Raw genomic sequence first — 23,721 nt, 5'->3', positions numbered from 1 at the left:
CCATCTCCCTCTTCACATCATCAGTCGTGCATCATCGTCATCAACGGGCTACATCGTATGCGTAAACCCCGCCATGCAAAACCAAACCGTTCAGGCTCAAAAAACACACCAGACCGACCCACAGACCGACCAACCCACCGCTTAACCAAGCCGACCAACCAACATCCTGTTCTCTCGTAGGTGTAGATAGACTAGACTCTCTCTCTCCCCTTCGTCCTAACCCCCTTTCAAGAGCCAGGCTCTCCAGTTCGAGTAATAAACAAAACCTTATGGTATCTTGCGATTTCTTTGATAATAACATGATGCCACCCGCGAAGCCATCCTTTTTGGCTTCGTTTTGTGTATGCCGTCCTGAACGCCACCTCAATGCTGCTGACGACGACAGTTGCCCACATCTGGAACTATGTGCAGATGCGAAAGAAAAAGTAAATGAACAAAATTGTATAGGTAAAAAGCGCGCCGGTGGAACCCAGGTCCGAGTCGAGAGGGGTTGGGTGAGTCGTTATTAGTAATTAGCAACTCGGATTTTCGTGGTGCTATGTGCGAAGTTCAAGATGGCCGGCGACCACGAGAGCCTCGCTGGCTCACGGAGGAGCTGTTGCTTCGTCCTTGAGTGAAAGTCGTGGCGGCGTTGTCCCTAGATCGCAGAGAGCCTTAGCCGACTCGTCTGACGAGCTGCTAGCATCATCGCAAGGCGTTGTCCGCCCGTCCTTGCGAATCTTGGTGGAAGTAGAGCTTTCCGTGCCGCCAAGGTTAGCCTTGCGGAGGAGATAAGTCGCCTTACTGATGGCATTCCTAGCCGCCACGGCCGCATCCTCTGCCTTGGCTTGCTTCTTCCACATTCGCCCGTACACCGAGTTGGGTCTGTCCACCAGGCTCTGATGTGTACCCTTCTCGACAATTGTGCCGTTCTTAAGCACAAGAATCTGGTCGGCGTGCGTGATGGTCGAGAGACGGTGTCTGCCCATATTGATTAGCACAATTATTCGCCGGTTTCCTTACTGGGATACTTACGCAATGATCATCATGGTGCGTCCCTCTCCAATCTTTGCCAGTCTTGACTGAATCTCCTGCTCCGTGTGGCTGTCTAGCGCCGAAGTGGCCTCGTCGAGCATGATGATTTTGGGGTTCTTGAGAAGAGTGCGAGCAATCGCGACACGCTGTTTTTCGCCACCACTGAGACGTAGACCTCTCTCGCCAACCTTGGTGTAGTACCCGTCGGGGAAAGACATGATGCGGTCGTGAATACTGGCTGCTTGGCAGGCGGCGTACACGTCCTCGGCTGTGGCATTCTGGTTTGCGTACTTGAGGTTGTACATGAGTGTGTCGTTGAACAAGATGGTATCTTGTGGCACCACACCGATGTAACGACGGATGGAATCGATCGTCACGTCCTTGACGTCTTGGCCGTCAATCTTGATTGTGCCACGCTGACAGTTGAAGTACCTGTACATGAGCCGGAACAGTGTCGACTTTCCACCACCGGATTCGCCCACCAGTGCTGTGGTCGTTCCAGGAGGGCATTCGAAGCTGAGTTTCGTCAAAGCAGGTCGTCTTTGGTCATACGCAAACTCAACCTTGGAGAATTCAACATGGCCATCGCAATGAGTGACCTCGGTGGCGCCCCGCCGATCCACTACAGTTGGACGCTGCTTGAAAAGCTCGAGTAGTCGCTCGCCTGAGATCATGGACTGTTGAACTGTCCTGTAAAATGTACCGAAGAAGTTGAGGGGTCCCTGCAACTGGCCCAAGAGGGTCATCAAAGTGACAAAGTCACCGACTCGTCGCGTACCGAGACTGACTTGATAGGCGCCGAGCATCATGGCAACAAGCATGCCCGTCATGAAAACAAGAGACTGGCACATGTTCATCAGGGCAATGCTCCATGTCACTTTGGCCTCGGCCGCCTGGAAGTTCCTGATGGCACCTCGGTAGCGATTGAACTCGAACGCCTCGGCGTTGAAGTACTTGACGGTCTCGTACGAGATGATGGAATCATTCTTGACGGCTTCCTCCTCCCGGTCCGCATTGGACATGTTTCTCCTTTGGTCTGCCGTGTTTTGTGCCATGCGCATCGTCAAGAACAGGTAGAAGAAAGTGATGATGGAGGTGAGGGCCGCATAGGTGGGACCAAACTCTACATAGAAGAAGCCGATAGCGGCGAATAAATCAATCAGCATAGGGAACACCTGGAAAGTGACCTGCTCGAGAAACGAGTTCACAGATGCTCCTTTGTTCAGCGCCGACAAGACCTCGCCCGTCCGTTTGCCGAGATGAAAATCAAGACTGAGCGAGTGCACATGCTCGAAGGCCGATGTCGTCAGAGCTCGGTACGTGTGTTGCGAAACGGGGATCCAGAGGAGCGACCGTATAGAGCCGAGAAGTCCAGAAGGTCCCTGAAGAGTCTTGAAGACCATGAGCAATGACAGAGCAACCCAAGGCATTCGGAATGTCTGGCCTGCTTCCATGTGCTCTCCAGCCAGCTGGCTAACCACCTTTCCAATCTGCCATGGAACCGCGATGTTGATAATTCGCTGGAGTACCAGGAGGACAAAACAGAAGACGACCGTTAATTGTAGTTTCAGCTCCGCACTAGGCCACATGTAGGGAAAGAATATCGAGTAGCCTCTGAGGTATTCAACCCATGTCGTATGCGGCAGCTTTTCTGGGCGGTAGAAGGCAGCCTCGGCATCCACCGTTGGAGCATTCACCTCAACCACGCCATTTGTCGTGCCATTGGCGGTCCCGTTGCCATTGCCATTTCCATTCCCGTTGGTACCCGAGTGTCCATTTGCATGGTACCCATTGTGACCCGCACTATCCAGCAGAGGCGTGTTCTCATCCGCATCAGACTGGTAATCGTCGTCATAATCCTCATTATGTGTTTGGGATCCGACCCAGATGACACCCAAATAGACAATTACGAGACCTATGAGCAGGATGAGGCGGCATGCTGAGAAACCGAGGTCAACCTTGTCCCAATTGTTCGGCCCCGTCTCGATGGTAAACTTATTACGACCGAGATTTGTCATGACATGATGCGGTCCGGAAAGAATCTGGAAATCGCAGACGAATATGACCATATCGAGGATAAGGGCAATGCTCCAGAAGACAATGTGGACCAGGTATGGACTCGTCGGCCAGTCCCAGAGGGTGATTGAGACGTAGACATACAGGAATGCGGAACCGAGGATGAAGACCTATGCGTGTGAGCCGTGAACAGAGAGCAAGCCACTGGGCTTTCAAAATGCTTACCGTCTTGGGCTCCCCACACCACCAACCATGCTCTCCATCTACAGATCGGTGGTACAGGGCACGAGCAGTGACATTGACGGCCGTACCAAAGAATGTCAGCGTCGCAACCACCATGCTGGCTCTAAAGAAGGCCTTGGATGCCTGTCCAAACTGCTGCCCGTCTGTATCGTCGTCGCCATATTCTTCTCGCTTTCGTTTCGTGACGGGCAGAGGTTTGCCACCGGGCCCTCGAACTGTGGTAGCCACGACATCTTCCTTGCGCAACGCCGACACAATGCTGTGTGTCGCGCCAACAATTAAGAAGGACAACAGAAGAAGCCCGGGATACGCGTAGTGGAAGATGCGTCTCACAGCCTCTAGAGGGTCCTCGTCTGGGTTGACTATCGCCGGAGCCATATTGAATGCTAAGTCGCGGTCAGGTCGTGCATAGTTTAGAGGGACAGAACCATGCATCATAGGAAGTACGTGTTGGGACGCTTCGAGATGCAAAACTTACTCCTTATGAAAGAAACCCCCAGGACCTGCTCATCTCTCCGAGTAATGGAGGCAAAAGTACACACCCAGGGCCGCAATTGCAAAGCCTTGAATGCTTGCCGTACGTAGCCTGTGAAGGCGGTGGTCCGAGATGGAGGTCTACGGTCCTGTCTCGGCTCAAAGTCAGAAGAAATCCGGGCAGGGTCTGGTGGGGCAGGGTCACAGGATGGTGTTAGTGGCGACAGCCACACCCTCGGGCTGGCTGCTCTGGGGAGACTGACTCGAGACTAGACGATTGGCACTGCCTCGTGTTCACAGGGATCGACACGCACTGTGTCTGTGGACGATGGCACAGAGCGATCGTGACACCAGCAATAGGTCGGGGATTGGGAACACAAAAAAGGCCTAGACGAAAATGTCAATATGGCATGTGTCGATACCAGAGCCAGAACGGCGGTGGAGGTTCGAATCGAGCGTAGAGAAAGAAGATGGAGGGGTCTTGAAGTAGACGAGTACAAAATAATCAGTGACCGGGGAACCAGTGCCCTGGCCCGACCAACTAGAAATGATAACCGGTGTTAGAACGAGCTGTCTAGCCTCAACTACTCCGACAATGACCAATGCCGTGGACAGAATCGTCTTTAGTCGGTCCCGACCGACCTTCTTGAGTCGAAAAAAATTGACGAAGAAAGATGGGACAGAAAGCACGGGACGGCCGACTTTGCAGCCCGCGTCTCGACCACCCAGCTTTCACGAGCGGCTGGCGACTGGCAACTTGCGCCGGCAATCAATTCCACTGGTCGGATGCAGAAGTACCTGCTTCTCCACGTCAGCCAGGATCGTTAGTCTACCACACACTACAATGTATTCAGTCGGCTAAGGCCCTGCGCTTGTTTTTTTTTTCCGAGTGCCTGTCGACCGATAAGAGTATTCCAAAGGTGATAATGAGCGTGCAGATGCAGGCTCGATGCCCGATATGCGAATAGTGTGCTATGGTTTTGCAGGGAGGCTTACCGCGAGAGCCAAACGGCTTGCAGCCTTCTCACCGCCTTGCCTCTTAGCTGTTGATGGGAACGGTGATTGCAGCAAACCTGCATGCATGCAGGCTCGGTTGACCAGGGGCTTGTAGGTGTGGGCGAAGGTCTCGGTTTTGGTGGGGTTGAGGGGGAGCTTCGGGTTGGGGAGGGGGACCGGGGGGGAGCGGATAATAAAAGAAATCCAAGCCGCTCACCTGAACAGATCATGATGGTATTCTTTCAGGCTCAAAGAGTCATATCAATCACGGCTCCTCGCGGCATCTTGTTCTTGATGGTCTCGTTGTGCTCTGGCCCTATCGATGCCGTGTGACCGGACTGTGGTATCGGTAGGCTAGATACTGGAAAGATCCTGATGACACTTGACAGCACGCTTGAGCCTAACGGCTTCAATGTTCTCCCAACTGAAAGAACTATTCTCTGTGCAACCTGCACCTGTGATTCGGGCCTGCTGAAAGGGGTCTCATCCATGGATGCTTGTACGCTTTCCTTGCCAGTATTGCACCAGATGCCTGGGGCTGGGCTTGTATGCAGTGATCATTTGATGTTGGTCCCAGTACTTGAAGACTGGTAGACAAACTGCTCGCTTGCTACACCATCGACGGTGAGTTCCAGCTGCGGTAGGCTAATGGCGACTTCGGAAACCGTTGCGCAATACTGCACTGGCAGTAGCCACTTTGGTACCACCAATTATATCGTCAATGGCAAAGATGAAATCGGTGAAGGTGCTGGCTCTTCTTCTGGCCCGATCCAGTATTTGTCTCTCGGCCACGCGTCAAGAGCCAGAGTGGTTTCCGCCATTCTGCACGCACCTATGCATTCTTCTCCTAATATCTCTAGCGATAAGGACCCATTCTGGCATGCGGATGACGGCTTGCCGAATCTTCAGCTGCATTCGCTTGTGTGTTCACTCATTTGACGTAGACGGCGACATGCTACATCAATCACTTGTCTGCTGTCGCTTTTGCGTCCCGAACACCGTCAGCCTATCCGCTTTTTGGCTGTCACTCGTCTCTGGTTCAGCGACTGACCGACATTGCGATAAAGTATAATAGGATGCCAGCCTGGCATACATGGTACACCGGTGAGAAGTGGGGATGGAGTCCTTCAATGAGAATCATGGGTCTTGCCTGCCGACGATGGGTTTCAACCACTTGAAGCATCCAGATCAGCATCCCATACCGTGTTAATCTCCGTCGGCCGTCTTGTACAATTCCCCGCATCCCACCGGTCGTGCACGCCCATCTCGCAACGTGTTCATACAGAGCGCCACAGCTGTGATGCAGGAAGGCCCTGCTCCTGTCGCTGATCAGGCCGACGTTGAAGTCTGTCAGAATGGCTCTCTGCATCGGAATATTGGGTACGGATGCAACATTAGCACGCCAGACTTGCACAAGCCACTTATACTTTATCCTCAGGCCCGAGAATCCAACCCTGTCATGCGTGTCATTGGCCTAGTGTTTCACTGCAGGCTATTCCCATTAGGCACGGTCCGTTCAGATGACGTCCTGCCTGGCACTGCCAACAAGACGTGTATTGGTCGCTTAAATGGCCTGTAGATGCGGGTTAACATGTGTCCAACCGCCCCCCTTCTTCCCTTCCCCCCTGCCCATGGGGACAAAGGCTGTGTCTCACAAGGCTGATGATATTCCACGACATATGCAACCCTGACCTGGGTTGTGGGGAAATCCTCAGGCATCTAGATTCAGATCGAACAACGGACATTTGTTGTCCGGCTGTCGAGGTGTCTTGAGAGTTGTGATGATTGGCTCTTCACTAGAGCCTACACTCTGGTTACACAGACTAGGTCATGTCATAATCCATCACGAAATGGAACCCCGTAAAGGTAGGACATATGCCCGTATACAGCCACAGTTCTCCCTAGAAGTGAGAGCCGTAGTTAGCCAATCGCTTCATGACACACTATAGGCAGCGTCAGCCTAACTAGAAAGAATTGACAAGTGTTACATACCTTCCAGCGGCTGCAGGTCATTCCAATATGGTGTTCGACAATGTCATGGACGATGGCAAGTAGACGCGTCCTCTGTTCCAGACTCCGTTCTAGGAGTTGGACTTGGGCAGGTTGAAAGTCCTCGACAGCCATCGGGCGAAAAAAACAACGAACTTTGCTGTATGAAACGTACGTGTTCCTGCCGGTTGTCAGACACGTATTCATTCATGGCCCTATGATGGTTATAGGTCATGCAATGGCCACGGATTTGGTTTTGGCAGGATTGTGCCAACTCAGGTCCAAGATACCTTAGTGCTTGTCAGGACCACAGCTTGCTTCTGAGTGAGGGTGAAAACTGAAAGATCTTGAGAGGAAGACAGGAGATCTGGTTCAGGGATAGATGCAGCTCCGTAACGCTCTATTATGGGTTGAACCATCTTACAAGTCACGAATCACCCAACGGCCGCTTGCTTGGTTGGCGAAAACCTCGGAAAAGAATGAAAACATGCAAAAATTGCCGTAGTTGAGTCAAAGACACGTGTCCTACTCGTGCTGTAGTGGTGCAGCAATTTGGGAATGACGGCATTCCAGGTTGGGTTGCTAATGAGGCAGGAACGATGAGCAGTTTTTGAAGCCGGACCCGCCACTGGGGTAATTCCTGCTCCTTTGCAACGGCATGAGCGACTCCATCTCTTGCTGCATGCCAGTCGGCTTCTAGATGCTCGTCCGGTGGCGATTTCTTTTTCTGCCCTCCCGCTGTGGTCTTTCTTGTATGGCTCTAAGACCTGGGCGCATCACTGCTTACTCTTATACTGGAGTCGGAAAGCCAACAGCAGGGAACCTCGTCTCTTGGAATGATCTGCTTCGCCTACTGCGTAGGTGTGCTATGGGTCGGGGAATGGAGAGAGACAAACCGCATCTTGACCTAGGCTTCTTGCGGTATTATGAAACAGCATGCGCTCGAAGGGATTAAGAGTCGGGGTTGCTCTCTTTTCGAAGCCAATTCTCTGGTGGACCGGAGCGAGCTTTGCTTAAGCGCTCTGTGTGCCTGCCTGTAGCATCTCCTGACTTTACTAATTAGGCACGCTGGACATGATGGTAAATATACCTCTATCTCCGTTGTTGACGTGAGGGTCACTCATTGAGGTATTTTAGTCTCTCAGGTTGATCCGACATTACGCAGGTGTGTTTGGGCTTCTGTGAGTTAGTTGCCTTTGATCTCGCTATCCGGCCGCTTTCTAGCAGTTTTGATGGGCAACGAACCAAGAGCAGTTGGTAGGGCTGTAGAGTGGTTTGCCTGCCAATGTGAGATCGTTCCTGTCAATATTTCATGATTTGGTGTTTGTTTGAGCCTTGTGGAGTCAGCTCTGGCACCTTGTCAAAGTACCAGAGCGACCGGCAAAGGCACATTTATCTTCGTAAATGTTTATTGCTCTATGTCTCTCTTTCTCCATTCCTTTTCTTCAATTTGATTTTCTCCGGAAAGCTTCGTTTGCCTTCGCTGTTGCACAAGATGAAGACTTGAAGTGTCTTTGGTCTCTCTTGGCAATAATCTCGCCACAACACGAGGTTCAGCGGCTCAGGATACTTGTGGACTAACTCATGCTATTTCGCAGTAGCTAAACTAGCCCCAATGCAACCCCCACGAATATATATCCTCCACTTCCCATTCAGGCCTGTTGCGTCTGCAGGCAACCATATCTGGTCCCACGCCAGGACCCGGCTATCTGGACATCCACCCATCCACGATGCAGGCACATCTTGTTTCCGCGTCGCCCACCTCTTTACTTCCCAAACAAGCATGCTGATATGCACCACAAGCTACCCCTCTAGCGGCCCGTGGGTCGTGGTGGACGATCATGGCCACGATTTACCACCCTGTCTGTGGTTCCTGCAGTCGGCATGCGTGCTGCAACTTCCACTGCCTTACGACGTCAGGTGACGGGACAGTGGTGTGCAATCCAGCCAGGATCTAGTTACATTGTCGTGGGGGTCATGCCGTGTCCAGAATCTCCCCGGGTTGTCGCCTACATAAACGCCGGTGGCGCCCACTTAAAGAAGTCTTGAGTCGGCTGCATGCTGAAACCCGAAGCACTCCATACAACAGGACTTCTTCTCCTGCCAAAGATATGTACAGCTACCACTCCACATTTGCTGTGTTCGTTAACCATGCCGAACAATTTGCCCGGAAAGACCTCGGAACCGTTACCAGAGCATAGCAACAGCATCCTCTACAGCGATGAGAAACAAATGGCGAGCTTGTATGGTGAGGGGCTATCGCGCTACCCGAAAACACCGTCGCTATCAAGCACCATTTTGTTTGATGAGCAAAGTACCCGAAACCTGCGGGCAAGCTGTCCTGGCTAAGTGAATTTGTCCAAATCGCATCTCGGCATCCAAGTGTTCCTACGGAACAAGCGTAGCAAACACAACAAGTGCGTCCGTCTGAAAAGGCCTCTTGCACGAGTACCGACAGGTGGAATAATGCCCCCGGGAGCGCGAGGACAGTTTGGGAGACTACCACCGAACGGGTGTCACAGGAGATACTGCGGGATTCCGCAGTCCACTAATGAAACATAGATCCAGCGACGCAGTTGCCCATGTCTAGCCGCTCTCCATAGGTCCTTCAAGTCACGGAATCCCCGTTCTGGACAATCGAAGCGATCTCGGTCTTTCATAGCCGCTCCGGCACATATTTCATGATGGCGACATCATGTATCTGCCCACTAATCCGATCGAGTGCCTCCGGCACTAGATAACCCATACGCTGTGGGGCTTGCAAACGACCGCTTGCAAATGATTTCTCTCACAATCTACAAAGTACATGCTGTAGTAAGTATACCCCATGCCTCAATTAACAAAGTTGCATCTCCTCGATGTCAACAAGCTCCAGGCCAGCTACCAAAAATAAAGTGACAGTCTATAGAGCGCTCAATTTGATTCAATGACAGCGAGGGCTTCGCTCTTTCCACATTTGGTGTATACAGTGGTGCTGCGGACCCTGAGATTCCTCGCAAACCCTCCAAAGGGTCTTATAGATGCTTGTGACTGCCATATTGATGAAATGTCGGATTCGTCGCGAGGAACACAAGGCTGGCTGTATTGAAGAACTTATCACACAAGGACGACCATCCTCGGTACATATACCGCCTTTTCGTATGCCTCCCACCTCTCTTCCAAATTGATACAGTATCCAATATATGCAGCTTCCATCCATTGCAGTCACGAACAAATAGAAGTTTATCCTGGATTATTCGGGTTCCAGCATCATGTGGCGTCTAAGTACTCAAATTTACACTGGTTCGTTCCTTGGTCAGTCTAAGCATAGTATTAGCCCGTCACAGTCTTCACCTCGCGTGACTCACGTTAGATCCCCAGCACTCCGGAGAAACTAAAATATTACATCACCCGCTTTCCATTAATGCTGTATCGGTTTCCCTCGGTCTTTTGCTTCCTGAACTCGTCGTAATAGTGCTAATGACAAATGTTGGTGGAATCTCATGACCACTCAGCCACTTGGAATGTCATCACTAGTCCCATTAGGCCGTCAAGATCAGTCGCCAGCTTCTGCATTGCTCCTCCAATATCGCACGTCATTATACATTGCTTCTCTAGCATTCGCTTGTGTATAGATATAATTGGGAAGATGACCCTCCGTCGAAAGTGGCTGGGAAGGTTATATCATCATAAACCCACCCTACTCATGCAACATTTTACCCTAATAAATTCTTTTGAAAACACTCCGACATGCCAATGCTTCTTGGCTGTGGGAACTAACCAACATGTTTTACGTACATATTTGCCTTAAATGCTGTTATAAAGTGCTAACAGCAAAGCAGGAAGGTATTAACATAGAAGTGCATTACTCTCAGCATAAGCCCAAATAGATAGGCAACGCATTGAAAGATAGTTCAGCCCAAGTCTCATGAAATAGGTCATCCCATACACGAGACTCTCTTATGAAAACCCACGAAATGACCAACCATCAATGAGACGAGTTATCTCTGGGTTCGCATTTGAGTAAGCTGACATCATTTTCTTTTCAATGTATACACTCACGGTGTGATCAAGGTTGCATTCTGGGATCTGAATGTGTAAGCTGACTCAACTTTCCAAGGTGCGAATATCAAAGATCCAGGAATACAGAGTGATCCACGAAACGCAGTCGCTGTAGAAATAATGCGAACTATGAAAATACTCAGGGCACATCACAGCTTAAGGGTAGAATTATCCATCGTGGCTGGATTACTGGACCTAAGAAAATGAAGTGACATGAACAAGATGGAATGCAACCAACACACTGTGGCAATGCGAATATCAGGCAGTGACATTGGCTGCAACAAGCTGCAGCATTTGAAATCAGAAAACACCAAAAAGGCTCATATAACATTCATGTGCCTTTTCCAGGAAATCACGATTTAGAGAGAAACATCTTACAAGTTCTTCAGCTTGGAATGGTAGTTGATCAACCAGCATGCATGGGCGGAACTACCCGATAGCTACCCCTGAGCCCTTGAGCCAACTTGACGCAGTTGTCCGAGGACTTGTGAGGAGGTTGAAGCCACAAGCCAACAAAATCTTAAACAGGAACAATTGAATAAATGCACATGCTCCCGTGAGGGAGGATGAATAATTACTTTTTCATATGTACTGAAGTAGATTAAGACCTTTACGTGAGACCTGATAAACCTGTTCAGTTGTTAGGACTCACACCGTGTCGTCGCACTCCAACTTCACACACGAGCCACATTTCATGCCAGTTGCAGTCTCCTGATCAGTACATTACGCGGCATAATTTTGGTGCCTCCATGTATGGCCATCGTTATAAATCGGTACTATCCTGTCCCGTAACTTCGTTCCATACCATTGCCTTATCCAAACCATGTGCCTGGGCTCGAAGTCACGTTTACTGGCCAACTACCCACCGCGTAGTCTATATAGATATAAGAAGAAACATAAATCCCCTAGCGCCGACATCTATACTGCTAGTTCGCGTTATTATTGGCAAGATTAAAAGCACGAGTTAACTTCAGTCTATTTTTGGGAGAACACTACTTCGACCGGAGATAAAGGGTTGGAATTATATCGAATAGGAAAAAGAGGCTCTTAGTGCAGCTCTACAAGACAGTAGTGCCCTAGGCATATCTGCTACTAACTAGCAGTCTATCCGAGATAAGGTCATGTAGTATATCGAGTCGAAGAAGACTGCTTATCGATTTGATAGACAAATAAATTACAACTCGACTAAAGTACTAACTTGGGATATACTCAACAATGGAGAACTAATGCTATAAATATAAAAAACCGTACTATTATAGCACTAGGTGATGAATATTGATTATACTAAAGCTATAGTAAACATTTCATGATGAATTGGGTTCTCATTTCAGAAGGCGCTAAAAGACTTACGCCGGATACCTTCTCTCCTAAGTTCGTTTAGTATCATGGTTAGATACTTATCTATCTCTTATACTAAAACATGTTTCAGGGATCAAGATACTATGCATAAGTGTACCGTAGTAAGGTGGGAACTAACCTACTGTCTCCTAATATCATTACTAACTACGTTGTCCCTCCGTACTAGGATATTCAAGCTACTTAGGTTGCCGCGTGTGTAAACCGGCCTACTGTATGTGTACCGATAGAAGGTAAACAGCTCGTGGAGATTAGGAGGCAGGTTCTCAAACCTTAACTCTGCGTCTGCCCCGTTCGTAGTGCCTCGTGGAAATTACTGGCTGGACCGAATAGGCCCCAGAACAGCTTCGAGGTAAGCGATAGTCGTAGAGGGGGCCACCGTTAATGTTGGCTATACCTATCCCTTTAGGGCGGGTGACGGAGCGAGGCTCGGTAACTATGCTCTAAAGCTGATCGAGGATCTACCTTTTGGATTTATCGGGCCCGCTACGATACTCTGAGTATGCTACTAATCCAGGTTATAATCATATATGTCGCTCCCTTGTGGACGAACGCGTAGTAGACTTTAGACACTAGAATCGATATATGCCGGCCGACAAACTATATAGCGTACACCTTAGTCAAGTTCGTATACGATAACTTCAATACAGAACTTGAACATGGATAACAGGCCGACTAAGCGTCTCCATAGTCGTTACCGTTATTTTCGCGTCTTAGCCTTAGCGATAAGAAGAGTAAGTATTCGGCCACGGGCCTAGCGTTGATCGGTTCGGATTCCATCCGGATGCCCCCCCAGAATCTGGTTCTTTGCGCTCTAGAGATCTGGAAGGGGAATTAGCCGAGGTCGGGCAGACGGACAGAACGGTCGGAGAAAGAAACGCGAGGCAAGTATAGTTGCTAGTTGTAGATAGTGGGTCCGACCCTTCCTTCCCTCCACATACACATAGAAGAGCAAGACCAACTCACAGGTCCTGCAACACCAATCTACGCAGCACAACGCATGAAGCCGGCACAGCGATCAAGCGACAACCATCTAATTCTTCAACATAGGGCCGATTCCCCCGATCTGCCTATTAATCAACCACCTTAATTACATGTCTTATTCAGATACAAGTGCAATATAACATCACCTTGACGCACCCCTCACCTTCAGTACAGTACTAGGATAGTACTGCGGAGGTTGCCGTCTTAGTCTAGTCACATAACCGGAGGCATAAACGACCCCGCTTGTAGTAGGAAAGCCTGTAGGGCAATATATTACTGGTAAAACTTACTAATACGAGCTGTCGCTATGGTCGCTCCCTTATGCAGAGCTGCCTAGCTTACCCAGGGCCCACAGCGTCGCGCGCTCAAAGGCGGCGCAGCTCACCCGCGCGTCTGGTTGGCCAAAGCGCCGGCCCCGGCTGCACATTTTCTGCGCATTGGCAAAGTTGCTAGGGTCCGGGGTAGCGCATCGTCAGCCTCGCCATCCAGAACGTCACCGCGGCGAGGTTGAATTCAAATGGTCATCTCCTGCTAGCTCTGCGCAGTCATCGGGGGCCAATAAAGCTGGTGTCATTCGGCGAATTGGTCAACGGCGATTCACCCCCAAGAGAGCTGGACGGGCCGACCTTAATTCTCATTCCTCGTTGTTCCTCCCTCTTTTTTGTTGCCGGTTTTGGGGTTGCTTCGGTTCATCAAGCTCGCTAGCTACTGTGCCTAGCTGCTCACCTCAGTTAGCTAGAGGTTTATTAAGCGATCGTCTTGCGGCGCAAGTCTGACAAGGAAGAGCCTCGACTACGAGAATATTGTGTTGACTCTAAACGAAAGACAACATTCCTACTGGTCTTCATTGTCAGTCCTTGGAGGAATCCCCTCCACCAGTCCACCACCATGTCGCACCCACCCTCAACACCGGCCAAGGTGCCCGCCTCGGCAACGACTTACACCCCTGCGACACTGGACGCACAGCTGCGCTCACACATTAATTCTCTGTTAATATCAGAAGGACACATTGAAAAGTACTTTGCCTTCCTCTGTGTCTCTCATTCATCCCCGCCCCACTCCCCTCCCCCACTTGTATCTATTCAAGTCTTTAACATGGCTAACACCCACCTTTCCCCCCACCAAACAGAATCCAGGACCACCTCCTCCATGCCCTCAACGCCGATAAGTCCAACTGGCCGTCTGCCGTGCAATCCCACGCCCTGCAACTCCTCCGATCAGGCGAAGTCTCCACATTCCCAGCGCTGATCCGGCGCGTGCTCGAGGACGTGCGGCATGAGACGCAACAAGTGACCACGGCTGCGGCTGAATCAACAGCAAACACCACTAAAAACGGCGAGGTGAACGGCAACGGCACAAACGGAACTACGAAGAAGGTTTCAGCGGCTGTTAATGGTGTCGGTGGTAACAACTCGGTGGCAGGAGTAGACGGTAGTCTAGCCATGCCGGCTGCTGTCGTGGAGGACATCCTCAAGGTGACGAGGGAGAGTCTGGAGGCTGTGTGTACGATTGACGATGGGACTTAGTTGGTCCGGCCGGAAGGAGTATGGAGCAGAGGGGTTGCTGAATAAAGATCAAGCAGTACTGCCGTCATAAAGATCATGGAGACGGGAAGGATGCTGGGCTGCCCACACAGACTGAGACAGCCATGGGATCGGGTGAAGAAAAGACAAGAGAAGACAAAGAACAAAGTACGGCATCAAGGCGTATGGCGTTCACTACACTGCTACTGTGGTTTTTCGATACTGGACATGGGGGGAGGAGAGTAATTTCATTGGCGGCACCAATTACACATTTTCAGGTCGAGTACTAATACCACATAAGGTCAGAATTGCATGACAGACAGTCTGAAGGGTACTGTTTGAGTTGCTATGCGCAGGGGTAGATAGACATTTTGTGACCAATCAATCCTCTTCCTAACCATTTTGGTCTGTTTTCGATTCTTCAAGTTCTACCACTCCCCATCTTGCGAGGTGTATTGTTGTCGTTGAATACCAATAACCACCAGGGCTGAGTAATTCAATGGTCCCCAAGAGAATTGACCCACCAACACCCATACCAGGACACAAAGGACTGAAGATGCTGCGAGCTCGTATCACCCACCTACCTTGGAGTCCTTTGGGTAAATCCACTGCGAACTGCCCGTTTAGCAACTCAACGTTGCCTCGTAACAGTAACTCAGAGCAGATAGACACCCAGACTAAACTGGTAGGGCTATCGTTGCCAACCGTCCTGTTTTGTTTCTGCAGCTGCAAAACTTGGAAAGCTAGCAATCCCCCCTTATCTTGGAGGCTCCTATGGGCTCCAAAATCTGTAGACCCAACCATTAAGTGTTGTATTGGTTTTGCGCTCGAACTGGGAAGCCGCGCGATAGGAGTGCATGCCACTGGATAACATAAGTCCATTATTATGGTAGAAGTCGGTAGTAATAAGGTATTTCCCATAGTACCGTGAATTTAGCAGGTAGACTGGGACATTAGACCTTGATATCATCAAACCCCACATTAGAACACACAATATGCATTATCACCGAGCGAACGTTGTCATGAATGCAAATCGATGAAATCTATCGTAAACTCCCTATCATCAGGTGCAAGGCGCTATATGTATGGCAGGCAATATGACTTCCCTGCTCCCAAGAGGCAAAAGCCCTCCACAAGTAAGCAGCAGACCAACCAGCCATATGCCATGCAAACTCACATAAGGCAAACCATTATCAGCATCTTGCTCTACCACCCAGATATTCCCAAATCTACCGAAGTACCCGACCCCCCTTCGCAACAGCGGGAGGGAAGCCGAACTTTGAGGTGGTCTTGTTGCTCACTCATAGTGAACCCAGTCAAGCCGCGTCCTCATGGAGAAAGCGGTGAACGGTGGGGGAGGAAATTAGAGTACATGAACCAGTGATCAAGAGCCGGATCAAGCCGGTTCTATTTAGTCGTACAGACCATCGTCGTCGCCTCCAGCGCCAAAGTCGTTGTTTCCGGAGGGTGCACCTCCATCGACTCCACCCGAGGGGAACTTGAAGAAGGCACCAGGGCCAGCGTTCTTCATTTGCTGGGCAAAGGCCTCGTACCGGCGAATCTCGACATCGGTGACTGACCGTCGAGCCATTTGCATAGCCTCCTCGAAGTGACGCTTGGTAAGCTCAGGCACAGGGTCCTCAGCTTCATCATCAATGTCCATGTCATCACCAGCAGCCTCACGTTCCTTGGCGCGGTTGATATCCGCAGTGATGGCCTCCTTGATGGCAATTTTGACGGCACGTTGAGTGATGAAACCAAGATCGGCACCGGAGAACCCGTGAGTCTTGGAGGCAATGTATTGTAGGTTGACATCTCCAGCGACCGGGGTCTTGCGAAGCTGGGCGCTGAGAATGCCAAGACGGCCCTCCTCGTCGGGCAGAGGCACGTAGATCAGCGAGTCAAGACGACCAGGTCTGCAAAGAGCGGGGTCAAGCTGCTCGGGTCTGTTGGTGGCACCTATCACAAACACGTTCTTCTTTGAGGTCATGCCATCCATTTCTATATGGCGTTAGTCATCTGCGAAGTATGCATGCCAAGGGAAAAAAACTTACCCGTCAGAAGCTGGTTGACAACACGATCCGAGGCACCACCGGCATCACCGACGGAGCCACCACGAGCCTTTGCAATAGAATCCAACTCGTCGAGGAACACAACACAAGGGGCTGCAGCACGAGCCTTGTCGAAGATGTCTCGGATGTTGCTCTCCGACTCACCGAACCACATGCTGAGCAGTTCAGGGCCCTTCACAGAGATGAAGTTGGCTGCACACTCGTTTGCAACAGCCTTGGCCAACATCGTCTTACCAGTACCAGGGGGTCCATAGAACAGAACACCGCGAGATGGCGAAAGACCGAACTTGAGGAACTTCTCGGGGTGGTCGACGGGGTACTGTACGCTCTCCTTCAGCTCCTGCTTGACTGTCTCGAGACCACCAATATCCTCCCAGCGGACGTTGGGAACCTCGACAACAGCGACCTCGCGAAGAGCCGAGGGATTGGACACACCCAGGGCGAATCGGAAGTTCTCCATGGTGACACCTAATGAGTCGAGAACCTCGGCGTCAATGGTATCCTCGTCAAGATCAATGAGATCCATCTTCTCTCGGATTTGCTGCATGGCAGCCTCGGAGCAGAGCGCGGCAACATCGGAACCGACGTAACCGTGGGTCTCGGCGGCGATTTGCTCCAAATCGACATCATCGCCAAGCTTCATGTTCTTGGTGTGAATCTGAAGAATCTCAAGACGGCCAGTGGGGTCGGGAATGCCAATGTCCACTTCACGATCGAAGCGACCGAAACGTCGTAGGGCAGGATCAATAGAGTTGGGTCGGTTGGTGGCGGCCATGACGACAACATTGGAGCGCGCCTTCATACCGTCCATGAGGGTGAGCAGTTGCGAAACAACACGTCGTTCGACTTCACCGTTGGTCTTGTCTCGCTTGGGAGCAATAGAGTCGATCTCGTCGATGAAAATGATGGCAGGCGAGTTCTTCTCGGCCTCTTCGAATGCCTTGCGAAGATTCGACTCAGATTCACCAGCCATCTTGGACATGATCTCGGGACCGTTGATCAGGAAGAAGAAAGCGCCAGTCTCGTTGGCAACAGCACGAGCCATGAGCGTCTTACCAGTACCCGGAGGACCGTAAAGCAAGACACCACGCGGAGGCTTGATACCGATTGACTTGAAGAGTTGAGGATGACGCAGGGGCAGCTCGACCATCTCACGGATCTGGGCCATCTGCTTCCTGCAACCACCGATATCATCGTATCCGACCTCGTTCAAGTTGTTCTCCTCCTCTTCACGCTGGATGGGCTCCCCCTCGCAGTGGATAACGGTATCCTGAGCGACGATGCCAAACTCAGGCGGGTCAACCTCGACGACCTTAAACTCCACTTGTCTCATACCACCGCGTACAATGAAGAGGTCGCCTTGACGAACGGGTCTGTAGGCTTCGCGGAAGTATGGGGCAAGGAAAACATCGAAGAGCGAGCCGGTAATGCCCTCAACAGTGTCGGCAATAGGCAGAACAGCGATGCGCTTGGCCTTGGGAGATTATTAGCCTCACAAATTTAACTCATGGTGGGACTCGGCGATGCTCAACGACTTACATATTTGATGTCTGGGCAGGCATGAATTGTGATCATGTCGCCATGCTTCACGCGAAGGTTATGACGAACAACACGGTTAATCCGGGCGCTGCCATCATCGAGTTCATCATCGGCCAAAACAATGAGGACTGTATCCTTGCGCTTCTTGCCGCGGACGAGGACTGTGTCACCACGGAACAATTGGAGCTGCTCCATAGTGTTGTTAGAGAGGGCGATGATGGAGTTGTCATCATTGGTTGCATCAGTGACCCTGTTGGTAAGCAGAAATTAGCAACGGGTAGGTAAGCCGCCGTGGAAATATATCAACGTACATCAGCTGGTTGGGCTTCTTCTTCTTCTTGAGAATAGCCGTGGAGGTGTCGTTTTCCTACATCATGTCAGTCTGTCATCTTGGTGAAGGTGACTTGAGGCCCGCTGAAACCCACATCCTTGGGCTCTGAGCCGGAAACGTCGCTGCCCCAAAAATCAGTATCGTTGCCAAGTCAAAATAGAGCATTAATTCTGTAACATACGCCAAGTTGGCCTTCTTCTTGTGATCAGGTTCAGGTGCCATCGTGTCTGTTTGCTCGGAGGATGTGCTGGTTTGCGTTAAGTGGATCGGGTTGGAGGGGAAAGCGTCGCGAACGGACGGACTTGCGATGCAACGGAACGCAAGGAGTGAATGGGTTGAGAGTGGAAGGTCTGTTTCTCTGGATGATATGAAGAGAAGGGACCTTTGTGATGGAATGGGGACGTGAATGGGGGAGGAAGCAAGTTTCGCGGATTTGGTGAAGTTGTTGAAGCTCCGAATCTAGGTAGGCACCGGATGACGACCTTAAGCAGGCACGCCGTGCACGGGCCATTATTAGCCGGGTATCTTCCACGCCACACTGTGGCCAAGTGGCAGCTGTGAGTTGGGCTCCAGCAACTTCGAAGACTTTCCACACCTGAACTCATGCTAGATTCCGGGTAGCTTGCGTCGAGCTGCATGCGCCAAAGGATTGTAAACGTGACGGCAACCGGAATGAGGCAGACGCTAGATGCGTAATCACGAATTTGTAAGATGTCTTGGGTGTAAATTACCACCACCTACGAAACCCTGCCCCTCGTTACAAGGTACCACCTGCCTTCAGATCCTTTTAGATAAAGCAGGTAGTTACCTGCCGAAGCTACTGTTGTTATCTATCGTAGTAAATCCTATGAGGCTGAAGTGGGTGAGTTAGGTCATAAGCCTTCTAGCTCTTGATAACCTTCAGTTTAGTGAGAGAACATACAACCTATCTCTAGAAGGTTGAAAGAAGGAGACGGAACAAATGATGCGCGCGGGCAGAATGACCTGACCATATCTGCTTTTATGCATATTCATGACAAAGGAGTCTGGGTCCATCCCATTCTATTCCACTCGGTGAAGTAGTTGACTACTAGACCTCTCTGCCTGTCGTCTTTTATCGCCAGCCCAAGAGGTCCCCCCAACGTTGAAATTATGGCATGCTTCTCCTCGTCCTCAGGGTTTTAGCCATAATTTTCAAGATGATAAGATGCCAGTTTGCCGAAATCTAATGTATTTTCTCCAGTATGCAGATGTAGTATGCTATCATTTCGGACTGTTGAGAATTTGCCCTAACTATCCCCAAGCCAATAGCATCAGCAAGTAGAACACAGAATAAACGGTGTACCCCGGTGGAATAAACGCCCCACGTCTTTCTACGATACTGGATTGGCGACCTGTTCCATCTTATTCTATCTTTCGGTCACCGTTTATTCTGCTCTCTACTTAACAACAACCTCGGTATCATGACAGTAGCAAGCCTGTAAATGACCTTCCTATCAGAAGATGTCTTGAAGTGATTAATACTGCGAAGTCATAACCAATGATAAATCGCGAGTCGTGTACGTTGGAACCCGATAACTAGGTGCCGCATCTGGCCCCGGGCCACGCTGCTTTAAGCCTGAGCCTGACCTGGGTCTAGCCTAAGCTTTGCCTGAGCTTGGCCTGAGTTGCCCCATAGTAAAAGTTTTAAATAATATTAAATACGCCGTAGGTGTTAACCCTCGGTACCTCTACAAGTACTCCCTTAAGGGGCTATAGATGATATAGCGGGCCCTTAAGCCGCGTCGGGCGGTTATACAGGTAAACTTGTAGCCAAACGACTACTAAACCTCCTGTCCCTCATAAAAGTTTTATAATATATAACGAAAAGTAAATTAGAAATGGAATGTGCATATAGAAAATATGCATAAATAACTTTGACGTAATAAACCGGCTTTACGACGAAAGTCTTTAACGGAGTGTTTCTGTTCGTGACTTCCGAATATCCATGTAAACTTGCCAACGTCGCATTCTACTACAGTAGCTCTTCGTCCCAGTTACCCTTGGTTCATATAACGTTCACCGTTGTCGAGGGAAAGGATGTCCTCTTTCGGGGTTCTAAATTCAGTGTCGTTCTTCGATTCCGACGTATGAATATACCGCGGAAATGGTTGGTGAGTTCGAAGTGCTTCTTAGCGAGATGACTTGTTAACGTCTAAGTCGGTTAGAAGGGGAGGAGAAACAATACGTGTGACATAATTATCACCATGTCCACAGCTCTTCATCTGAATAGCAATAAGAGGGTTTTCACGTGCCAGGTAAAGTGAGTTGCCAGAAACTAAACTGAATCTCAGGAGGTAGATATTACAGTGAGAAGTCTCCCTCTTGCGCCTGTTGGGCCAAAACCACCGTTATACATTTTGTTACCGCATGCTGAAGACGCAGTCAATTGAGGGGTGGATTCACATCCATTCCTACTATGTTGATTATGTACACCAAACGATGAGGATTGAAGACATTTGTACGTGTTTGTCAAATATGGCCAGCAGCTCGTTATAGCCTTCACAAGCTGGCCTTTTGGAGATCTGAATATTCCTTTGCTCATCGTGCCGCAACTGTCCCTCGCTGTACACACTTGCGACTGGAGACGGCGTAACAAATGAACACTCAACGTGTATATCCCCAGTTTGCACTATGCTCTCTGACTCCTTGGCGAGAGCTAGTAAGTCCCAGTTCCAGCTCTGCAGGTCCCTCCTGCGCAGGAGCATTGACGCGTATTGGGGGGTTATGTATCGCCAGAATTGGCTAGCACACCGTTATTGCATTGTCAGAGCAAGGACAAAATATAATTCTGTCGAATGTGGTAAATATGTATATTCACCCTTTCTATTTATAGACCCTCGCGTACTGTCACACATGTCAATATGCCTTTTTCGGCATCGTCATACTTTGAGCGAAAGTACCAAGCGTAGCTCATACTAACGCTGGTAGCGATACCCCCCTTTTACCAGCTCATAACTTCACTAGCCCCCGATGTATACTGACAACACACTCATGTGATAGCGACCTCATAATTTCACTAGCTCAGTATGACACATGTGGACTGGTAACATGATCAAGTTGTGCCAGAACGGAATTGGCGCTGGTAGCAAACCCTGGCCTGGACCAGCCCACAGCTTCACCCATATGCGTCCTGGTAACACTCCGGTGTTTTGCCCGCTTTGCGTCGCTTCCCCGATTTTTTTTCTATTACTTGTTATCAGTGTGTTCTTAATCTCTGAAAAGAGCATGAAAGTAATTACGATCCTATTTCTTCTCGTTGTTAACCGAAGGAACTTCCCTGGTCTCTTCCCAGGTCTCCGGTAATGCACACTCCATGCGAATCAGCCACAACCGGCGATCCCATCGACCCTCCTTCAGGGCCTCGGCATCTCCAGCGTACATGAAGGCATTACCATACACCTCAGCCGGATCCTTCCCATCGCTAAATTGTATCTTGCAGCAACACACCATGTATGCATCTCAGTCTCGTAACGCGCCAGCTTCTCCTCCTGTTCGCGATTTTGGACTTGATAAGCATAGCCAGTCACTTCCGCTCCGGTTATGGCGCTCTTCCTCGATGTCGAGGACATGCCGCAATATTTCCGGCTTGGTGAGAGTCCCGTAGAAGAAATACCACATAGGAGCGACCCGGTCATCAAACATGGGAATGTACACCGAAGTCTCCGTGAAATCCGGACCTGCGGCCTCGAATGATGCGAGATAGGCAGAAGAGCGTTGGGTGATTATTGAAAGTTGGAAATCGCTGTACCATGACGGCTTTCCGAAAAGCGAAAATCTGGGGAATGTGGTTGATAATTGATGTCCGGATGGGACACGTTCCCGAAAAGCACTACTTGACTACCTAAGTTGTCTACTATAGTAAGGGCGCTTAAGCCATCCTCTAGATGGGCAGCCTAGGTAATCCACAGTTGGTCAATGTAGCCGCTCGCTTGAACAGACCAATTTTGGATTTGGTATAGCACTCGGCCCGGTCATGCTATTCCAAGCGTCCTTCAAATATTACCTCCAATAGACCCTACTCGCGATTGACCTTTAGTTTTGTCAAAACCATGCTTGAACTAATTTGTAGGGTCAATCATTCACGGCAAACAGGCGCCCCTGTGTTCTACAATTGCGTGGCTATAGGTTGATAAGGCCGCGACCAGTTTCAACTGAAGGCTACAGAAGTATAAAACGGTTGAATTTCGACGCGGAGCAGCAAGCTCAGCTGCTGAAGATCCGGCTTGACATAGTGTCAGGGACGTCTAGGCCGCAAGGCAAAAGTACAGAGTGAAGAGGAGAAATAGGCGTGCCACTATTGACCACCGGGTGGTCACAGGGAGTTATGCCCATAATAGCTCATCCTCTAAGACACCTTCCTTATACAGACAGCTGAAGCCTCTATTCCGAATTACAACGCCCAGATCTCTCGGGTTCAGCGGCATTCTAATAATTCCATAATATTCTATGACCCATAAACTCACGGGCCAAACCTCCACCGGCTCCCCATTGGTGCTATGCATCTAGCGCTCTGACACATAATATTTAATCCAATGCTCGTTAATATCACAGCTTCTCAAAGCAGTGGCTCGATATAAAAAGGCATGTATGCGCGGGGGGGCGATTAGCTACATCATACGTGGGGCGTGCCTACCACAGTCAAATGCAGCATAGTGGATGCCCGGCAGGGCTAGTGCCGTGATGCTAGTAGAAGTTAACATATTTGATGGGAGTCCTTTACGTGGGTGTGTATTTATTAATGACGTAGCAAGCAAAAGAATCTACTGCAGTATGCAGTAGATTAACCAACCTTGCTGGCTTGCTGCGGGGCATTACTTTGGAGCCAGGTGGGGCCGCAACAACGGCGGGGTAGCGATCTGGTAGTGGGGCAGAGAGCCGTTATGGTGTAGACGAGCTTAAGATTTCGCATGCTGAACCTGTGTCGTGGCACCGTTGATAGATTTGATGTACCGATAGACAAAACCTGAGTAGCTTGACTAGTGGCATCGAAACTCACTTTATGTGACCGAATGGAGCCACGGTCGCTCGAGCATCTGTGTTATCTGCCGTAAGTTTTATACTGCTGTTGATAGGACACTCCTGCAAGCTACACTGGCGTTGGCAAGTGCCAGATGGATAGCGG

The 23,721-nt window shown here is 50.1% G+C and overlaps 4 protein-coding genes across 4 annotated transcripts; 2 read left to right on the top strand and 2 right to left on the bottom strand.

Moving 5' to 3' along the window:
* Positions 1 to 584: 584 nt before the first annotated feature.
* BCR38DRAFT_344775 (uncharacterized protein) lies at positions 585 to 3,651 on the bottom strand (the record flags this gene model as incomplete). Its single annotated transcript, XM_040856129.1, has 3 exons — positions 585 to 960; positions 1,015 to 3,200; positions 3,256 to 3,651. The coding sequence occupies 3 exons, from the start codon at positions 3,649 to 3,651 to the stop codon at positions 585 to 587; spliced, it is 2,958 nt and encodes a 985-aa protein (XP_040715174.1).
* A 5,087-nt stretch (positions 3,652 to 8,738) lies between these two features.
* BCR38DRAFT_437037 (uncharacterized protein) lies at positions 8,739 to 9,991 on the top strand. Its single transcript, XM_040860503.1, has one exon. The coding sequence runs from the start codon at positions 8,791 to 8,793 to the stop codon at positions 9,079 to 9,081; it is 291 nt and encodes a 96-aa protein (XP_040715173.1). The 5' UTR covers positions 8,739 to 8,790; the 3' UTR covers positions 9,082 to 9,991.
* Positions 9,992 to 13,588: 3,597 nt separating this feature from the next.
* BCR38DRAFT_437035 (uncharacterized protein) lies at positions 13,589 to 15,116 on the top strand. The gene is made up of 2 exons (XM_040860502.1): positions 13,589 to 14,129; positions 14,243 to 15,116. Exons 1-2 carry the CDS (start codon positions 14,002 to 14,004, stop codon positions 14,637 to 14,639), a joined length of 525 nt encoding a protein of 174 aa, XP_040715172.1. The 5' UTR covers positions 13,589 to 14,001; the 3' UTR covers positions 14,640 to 15,116.
* A 931-nt stretch (positions 15,117 to 16,047) lies between these two features.
* On the bottom strand, positions 16,048 to 18,800 carry BCR38DRAFT_345099 (P-loop containing nucleoside triphosphate hydrolase protein; the record flags this gene model as incomplete). The annotated part of the gene is made up of 6 exons (XM_040856155.1): positions 16,048 to 16,637; positions 16,691 to 18,182; positions 18,248 to 18,497; positions 18,559 to 18,614; positions 18,673 to 18,700; positions 18,760 to 18,800. 6 exons carry the CDS (start codon positions 18,798 to 18,800, stop codon positions 16,048 to 16,050), a joined length of 2,457 nt encoding a protein of 818 aa, XP_040715171.1.
* Between the last annotated feature and the right edge of the window lie 4,921 nt (positions 18,801 to 23,721).

The sequence above is a fragment of the Pseudomassariella vexata genome (genome assembly GCF_002105095.1).
Source record: "Pseudomassariella vexata strain CBS 129021 chromosome Unknown BCR38scaffold_8, whole genome shotgun sequence".
Lineage (NCBI taxonomy): Eukaryota > Fungi > Ascomycota > Sordariomycetes > Amphisphaeriales > Pseudomassariaceae > Pseudomassariella > Pseudomassariella vexata.
This window is presented reverse-complemented; position numbering and strand designations above follow the sequence as displayed.